General features: G+C 31.7%; 1 protein-coding gene across 1 annotated transcript; it reads right to left on the bottom strand.

Annotated features, from left to right (window-relative positions):
• Nucleotides 1-722: 722 nt before the first annotated feature.
• On the bottom strand, nucleotides 723-5,266 carry LOC129298814 (uncharacterized). Its single transcript, XM_054937261.1, has 2 exons — nucleotides 4,969-5,266; nucleotides 723-2,852 (listed from the first exon to the last, which is right to left on the bottom strand). The coding sequence occupies exon 2, from the start codon at nucleotides 2,800-2,802 to the stop codon at nucleotides 1,039-1,041; it is 1,764 nt and encodes a 587-aa protein (XP_054793236.1). The 5' UTR covers nucleotides 2,803-2,852; nucleotides 4,969-5,266; the 3' UTR covers nucleotides 723-1,038.
• Between the last annotated feature and the right edge of the window lie 3,079 nt (nucleotides 5,267-8,345).

Raw genomic sequence — 8,345 nt, 5'->3', positions numbered from 1 at the left:
GGTTAAAAAATTGAAAGGGAATGAAGGGGAGAAACTCTGCTTCTCCCCTCCAATTTGGAGATTTTTTGAAAGGGGGGAGAAAAATTATGAATAAATTACTTATTTATTATTTTAAAAATTTTAAACTATCTTTAATATTAAAAAATATGCATTATCCTTCCCCTCTCTCTCATAATTAAATAAATTTTATCACCTTACAAAAATTAATACATAATTTTAATTATCTAAAATTTTAACATTTTTTCATTATATACAGTGATAAAATATAATATTAATGTATTTATTTTTCAAAAAAATGTTATTAATAAAAATTCACATCCTTAAAATGATAAAGTTACCAAAATATAACTATTTTTAATAATAAATCAAAGAAAAAAATAAAAAAAAACTTAAAATTAATAAAAATAAAATTATCAACTTATTATTAATTCCTATCCTCTTCCTTTCCAAACTAAATAAAGGTTCATTAAAATTCTTCCCCTTCCATTCTCTTGAACCAAACACACCCTCATACAAGTTTAAGCAAGCACAATTGTTGTCAATATAATCATTGTTAAGGAATCGTCCATAGGATAATTGCAAGGTTAAGACTTTACTATGTCTCATCAAGAGTCAATATTTTCTTTTTCTTTTTTAACAAAAATCCTTCAAAGTTCAAACTCAATGAACTTGACAAACGTCTTAATAAATAACTGCCTAGCTATAAATTAGTAAACAAAAGCTCACAAATAAGTACATTCGGAATGAAACTGCTTGCCAGATACATGCATCCCCATGAGAAATAGTTTACTAATTTTCAGCAACGTCAGTTGATACAATCCCTTCCAAGTTTCAACTTTTGACTAAAAAGAGACAGAAGAACAGAATCCATATTTTATGAAAAACAACACTACGGTACAAGATGCCATAAAGACCGTTACAGATTCCAGCAGTTGAAATTCAGAAAGGGCTTCAACCTCGCACAAAATCAAAACTGCAATCTAACCTGTGATACAAGATCAGAATATTTCAAGGAGCCAACCCAACTGGACAAAAACCTCAAGGGATCACAGGCTTGTTATCAAAGGCTTCTCTCGCTTCCACCAAGTCAGGACGATATCTCTTTGAAAGAATTTCCACTTGCTCAGAAAATGACTTCTTCCCATGCTCTCCGATATGCTGGACCATTTGATTCCATCGTTTTCGACATACATCACCAGACCTATGCTCAAGCAAATAATCCCAGTCCACGTCCTCCATGCAGCAGGCATCCAATGCATATAAAGCATTAATCAGGCGGTAGTCATCAGTATCAGACCATTCGCCTTCAGCAACCATTCGAGATGTTAATTTGTCATACCACCTCATACAGCAAAGTTGACTGGTTCTAGTTGCCACCTTATCACCAATTGCCTCCCAACATATATTATCCCGCAACATACCATGTTTTGATTTCTTATGGTCCTCTAAAGCCCTCAAGCATAGATCAGCGTTTACTAAATCAAATAATTTTTGATACTCGTCTTGTGACCAAGGTCCTTGTTTTATATTTTCTAATTTTATCCTACGCCATGAATCCTTTACATGAAACCGATGTTTTCCCATTGCATCAGCCAACATTTTCCAGTTAGCACCATGATTTTTATAGAAGTTTCGTACGGTTTCCATCTCTTCAGCACTCCATTTACGACTTTCGCCCCTTTCAAACAAAACGTGACCACGATAATATACACTTTGCCAATGCCGGTGAGGTAAAGCTGATGCAATTTCCTTCCAACAACCTCTAAGCTGAGGATAAGATGAGCAATGGAGAATCATATCCACACCTTGATCACGATCACCCAATCCATGAGAATATACATAGCCGTAAATAGCCTCTTTAATCTTCTCATCGTCTTCTGGTGTAAACCTTTTCCCTTGCACCAAGCCATCATTGAAAACCTCCACTTGATCAGAAAACTTCACTCGTTTATCTTCCTTGCTCTTCTTCTTCTTCTTCTTCATTTTCTTCTCCTTGACTTGATCATCACCTTTGGTAAAACTAGCATGTTCAGCAGCATCCCGCATATTGATTTTTATGGAATGGGGGTCACCTTCATCACTTTCAGCTAAAGCTCGATCACCCCCATTGCTTTTGAACTCATTATCTTCTACTCTTTTTCTTTTTTTGGCTAGCTTCTCCTTCTCCTTCTCCTTCTCCTTCTCCTTCTTTGCCCTTTCTTTCTTCTTAATCTTCTTCCCTTTATCATCATTGTTAGTGACAACAGAATGCATATTAGCATCTATTGTCTTAACTCTGGCTAAAGATGATCCACCTTCATTGCTTTCAAACCCGTTAACCTCTGTTCCGTTGTTTTCACCTCTAGATTTCAGAGCAGAACTTTCTTGCATTCCAGGGATTGAATCATTGCACTGTTTTCTTTTCTTTGTTTTTCTTTCTTGCTTATCATCTAAGGACGGCATTTCATTATCACCAACAATCATACCATTGATTATTTCATTGTTGTCTTTTCCCTTCTTCCTTTTCTTTCTCTTACTTTTATTGTCCTCCTCTCCATTTCTCATAAAAGTGACATCCCCTTCACTGGAACAATCTTGTCCCTTGGCTGTTATACCTGTACAATTTTCCTCAGCAACTTCGTTCAAATTGAACACTTCATCAGTTCTGCATTTGTTCTTTTTATCCTTATGCTTCCGTTTCTTTTCTATATGTGGCTCCATCTTAAGACTATGTCCCCTATCCTTTTCATCATTTGCCGGCACATCCATAAAGTCCTTACTCCTGTTAAACTTGGATCCTTTCTTTCCGACTCTCTCATCCATTGGATTGGTATTATCAATGAACTTGATAAATGTTACTGCACAATGCCAGGCTGAAAACACAGAAAAATGGAGATAAGTTACAATATCAAGTATCAAGTATCAACAAAGGAGATAATAGCTACAAGTTAGCCACTTCAACTCAAAATCCAGCCTCATGAAATATGATAGTCACAAAATATGTAGTCATTGATCACAAAAAAAAAAAAAACCTAGTAAATGAAACAGCAACATTCACCACTTCTCAGAAATCAAGGCTAATTGTCATCAAACAAAAATTCATCAGCTGAATTCAAGATACAACCTAAAAAATAAGAGAAACACGTTCAAAGTTCAAACAAAACATGCCTATACATTAAATTCCATATAATGGAAGATGAATCATTTTCCTGGATGTGAGATCTAAAGAGTTATTATTTCAGATCTAAATTCCATATAATGAACCCAATGACAATACGCTAAAACAAAACAACACAACATAATCAGAGTAGCATCAATATTGAAAATTGAACAATACAAATTTAGGAATGGAAATAAGTCAGGCCTTGGCCAAACTGGCCCAAGCTTGCAAGGTTAGGTTGAAGCCATAGGGCTGAGCCTAGGCACATAGCTTGCATAAGGCTTCTTTCAAACTCAATCTTGGTCTTGGCCTTGTCAAATACTTGGCCCGGCCTGAAGGCTTATTTAAAAGCCTACTTTTTTTAGGTAGGCCTTGAAGGCTTTAAATAGACTTTAAGCCTATCAAAGCCTACTTAAAGATATATTAACTATTAACATGATTTTTTGCAAACAACAAAATATGAAAATTCCATATAATATATTATTCCATGCAACGACAATCCATCTAAGGTAGACAAATATAATAATTTAACAATGAGAACAATCAATGAAAAATAAATCTACAACAATATGCAAGAGTGGCACGAATCAAGTCTTCAATATGATCTCTTTTGCTCTAATGTCCTTTTTTAAACAATGCAAACAGCATATTACTATAATAAACATCCAAAAATGATATTTAGATTATTAAAAAAAAGATATTTAGAATAGCAAACAATATACAATTAACTTTCATCTTCAGAGTTGATCCCAGCCATTAGGTGTTAATAGTTTTTAGTTAAAAATAATGAAAGAGAAATAATAAATGACATCCAAGGGAAAAAAAAAAATCATCTTCTACCATTTAATTATTTCATCTTTAAACATATATATTTTTACTAGAAAAATTATTTTCATTCTCACAAACTTTACTATTAACAAACGGATACAAGGGAACATCTACATAAGATTGTAAGGAAAAAAGGACACAAAGGAATATGTATAAATGCGACAAGCACCAACTTAATTGTAAGATAAAGATCTCAAGATAATTTTGGCTATTTTCAGTAATAACAGCTTGAACCATAACATTTAACTTTGATCATATAACAACTCTGAATCCAAACACTACCAAGAAGCAGTTGTGTGCATGCCAAATGCATAGACACTACAAAGCATGGCATAACAGATGAAATTACTTTTTTTAAAAAAATTAGTCTTTCATGTCAGCAACATGCGCCTGTATTTTATCCCGTTTTTGCATAATTCATAACATTGTAATTGTAACTAATATCTAAATGATGTTACACATGTTGAAAAAATAATAATAAATTTGCATTTCATAGCAGCAGTAACTTTAGCAACCTGTTTCAGAAAAATGAAAGTAAGCAGTCCCAACGAACCAACTAAAACCAGTACAGACAGTAATCAACCAAGAACAAGTATCCAGGTATATAAAAATAGTTGAATCCGATGCTAATGCTATGTTCCTAACAGATTCTCATGAATGAAACACTCACAATTTCTCAACTGCTTCACTTAATTAGTGGAATCCGATGACAATGCTTCCTACTTCTGGCCAATAAATTAGAAGAAGAAGAAGAGAACGAATTTTCTACTTTAGCAACAATCGGGAGTGGATATTTCTTACGGCTGACTTGGTTATATCGATAGGCATAAACCAAACTATTTACATTAATTACAATCTATTAATTGATTTATGGTTTTCCACTAAAAAACAAAAGGAAAAAAAGGAACGCACAACCAGATTGCTCTATTAAAAAACCTGCCGCTTCTACAAAGAACATATCAAATCACATAAGCCAGAGTGTAAGGAAGAGTAAATCGAACCTTGAGCAACGCAAGAGAAGCGGAAAGCAATGAACAGCAACGTGAACCTTATTCTGACCGGCGAGGCCAACAGCAAATGCGAAAAACGTGATCTAAACAGCAACGCGAACAACAAACGCGACCAGCAGCGTGCTCTCAGTTTCGAAGCTTCAGATTGGTATTGGTATGGAGGGAGGGAGGAGGCGCCGACTCGCCGTGCTCTGCTCTCAGCCTCTCAGTTTCGACGACGAAAGCGGTGAAGGAAGGAGGCGCCCAATTGGGTTCTTTGGAGTGCGGAGGAGGAATGAAGAATCCGAAAGAAATTTACGCAGGGTAAATTCATTATTTAAATTTAAATTATAATATAAATAAAAATATATATTAATATATATTATATATTAATTTATTAATTTTTATAATATGTGTGTGTGTGTTAAAAAACTGATTTTAAAGAAAATAAAAAATCATTTTATTTCTTTCATCATATGGATAATGAGCTGGTGCTTTAGTGATAATAGAAAACCACCTTATCTTACAGTAAACTATTTGATAAAAAGATTTAAAGTAAAATGATGGAATAAATATAATTAAGAATTTGCAAGTTCAAAAGCAATTCTTTTTTTTTTTTGAGCCAAAGTTCAAAAGCAATTTTTAGATGGATTAAATTCACTATCAAAACAATCTCATAGTTAGGTGAAAATAGGTTAAATTGAACTAACCTTTGTCAAATAGGTTTGAGTCTGATTTAAAATTTATATAAAGTTTTTTTTTTCATGACTCAAGAGCCTACCTAAAGCCTGACCTAATATGAAAGCCTATTTAAAAGCCTAGCTTTTAAACAGGCTTACATTTTTATTTTAAATTTCTCCAATATACTTTTGGACTATTATAATATACAATATATTACTTAATTTGTTAATTATAATATATAATAATTGAAAAGACTTACTTACTACTATACAGTATAACAATAAAATAATAACATTAAAATTAATATATAAGTCTAATATGATTGAAAATATTTGACCAAAAAAAATGATTGAAAATATAATTATAAATAAAAAAGAATAAATTAATTAAAAATCAAATGGTGAAACTGCTATGTTTGTTATATATTACATTATATGTGCGTGTAAATTGGTCAGTGTGTTGGCTCGTAGCTTAGGCTTTAAAAAAATAAGTTTGGCTTATTTAACTAAATAAACTAAATTAAAAGCTTGAATTGAGCCTATTTAGTAAATATGTTAGATTAAGTTAGTCTTAGTTATAGACGCTTGTTAGGAGTTTAGCCTATTTCCACCCTTGCCCACAACAAATCAAAGAGCAACATGCTGCATCAATAGCTTTTATAGCAAAAAAAAAACAAGCTGATGATGATGCAGTTGGTAGCCACCAAAACTAAAAAAAGATGGGCATTTTTTACACACGAGGTCTCAAGCGTCACAAGCAACCTAAGATGAAAGGTTCTCCACTCAAAACATAAATGAAGAAGACATATTCAGCATCAATTTTGAGGATTATTAATTGGTAGCTGACGAGTAAAAATAGCAAAATGAAAGATAAAAAAATTTTAAAAAAAAAGACAAGAAAGCAAGTCACAGAAATACAGAAAAATAAGAAGAAGACAGAAAAAAAAAAGAAAAACAAGACAAGAAAGCAAGTCATGGGAATAAAAAAAAACAAAATGAGAAAAGCAAAAAAGAAAAGCATAAGCCATGCGTCAAAAAAAAAAAAAAAAGAAAGAAAAGAAAAGTAAAATTACTCAACGAGAGTAATAAAAGTAAACAGAATTATTCAAGCAAAGGTTACTCTAAATTTTTATATAACAGAAGACCACTTGTTTTGTAGGCATCAAGTTTTACCTCTCCCTATCTCTCTCTTTGTAAACCCCTTGTAATGTTTTCCTTTCCTTTTCAGGCTTCACACTCACCCAATCTTCTTTACAAGCATTCTATACCTTTTTCTTGTTTTATATAAATAAAGCCATACTTTCAATTTATGTGTTCTGTTAAAATTTACTGGAAGAATGATCATATTATACACACGCACACACACAAACAGATATACAGACACACACAAACCGACAAGTATTGCAGTTTTCAGGCAAGTCTTTTTTTTTTTTTTGGTAAAATTTCAGGCAAGTCTTTTTATTTTTTTTTTTGGTAATATTCAGGCAAGTCTTTGAACGAATAGGCTTAGCCAATTTAGGTGAAGGCGTTAAGCCTTGCTTGTAAACTTGCCAGCCCGAGTCGTAATAAGCTATCGAAATGGGTTCAGTGCCTGACCTCTCACCCCTATGAATTGGTTTGAATAACTAGTCATGAGGGATATATTAGATTAGGAAAAAAAATTTGACTCCAATAGAAATAGATCTTTTCTGAGCTCAACCTGATAACTCATGAATTAAATGGACTTTTTTTAATAGATTAGGGTTTTTCATTTAACTCATTATTTTTTAAAATTAAAAAAATTAGGAATAAAAAAAATGAAGTATGTTTTCCGGCCCAGGTAAAGGATTTTGTTGCTAGTGTCGTATCATAATATATGCTTAATATAACTTATATACTTAATATACTCTTATTTAATTAAATCAAGAAAAATAAAATTTAATGTGTTAATAATATTAATAATAATAATTTTCTATAGAATAAATAATAAATAAAAGATTTACATGTTTAATTTATAAAAGAAGAAATCACAAGTCAACTACCTTACATTATAAAAGGGGGAAAAACATAATCCTCCCAAGGTAGAAAATGAAGATTCAAAGGCATCATAAGGGCTTGTTTCAAAAAATGATTAGCTTTTAGCCTTCAACATTTTCATCTTTGCGGATGAAACTGAGATCAACAAGCCAATCATAACAGAGTAGATTCTCACATGTTTTAATTTAATTAAAAATAAATATATTAAATATATAAAGTCAAATGTATAAGATTTTTAAATACATCTTTTACTGACTGTGAACTTCATTTACAAGGATACCAATTATCATCTATCTTGTCATGAAAAATTAGGTCATGGTCATCATTCTTATGTTTCCTTGCTACTGTGAAATGCTTTTGCAGTTGTACAATTACTGGGGGCATGTTCCCCCTCAATAAACTATTGAAAGAATGACAAGTAAGGACTTCGTGTAATACCTTAATTTTATTAATTAAAAATTTAATCAAATATTATGATAATAAAAAAAATTTAAACTAATCAAAATAATACCATGATATAAAAGTCTAAAAGAAACTCTCAAATTTATTTCTAATAAGTAAACATGATAGAAAATAATTAATCTAAATTTATAAAGCTACCATAGTTATAACAAAAATTCATCTAATCAATAGATACTTAAAAACTAATCTTGATAGAAAAACATTAAATTAGTTAAAAAAAAAAGGCTACAA

Source organism: Prosopis cineraria, unplaced genomic scaffold (genome assembly GCF_029017545.1).
Source record: "Prosopis cineraria cultivar Desert tree isolate PC_DT_omini unplaced genomic scaffold, ASM2901754v1 PC925, whole genome shotgun sequence".
Classification (NCBI taxonomy): domain Eukaryota; kingdom Viridiplantae; phylum Streptophyta; class Magnoliopsida; order Fabales; family Fabaceae; genus Prosopis; species Prosopis cineraria.
Note: the sequence above shows the minus strand (reverse complement) of the source record. Positions and strands in the feature narration are given on the sequence as shown.

Coding starts and splice junctions, on each gene's coding strand:
- LOC129298814 (XM_054937261.1), bottom strand. CDS start 2,802: ATGGATGAGAGAGTCGGAAAGAAAGGATCCAAGTTTAACAGGAGTAAG.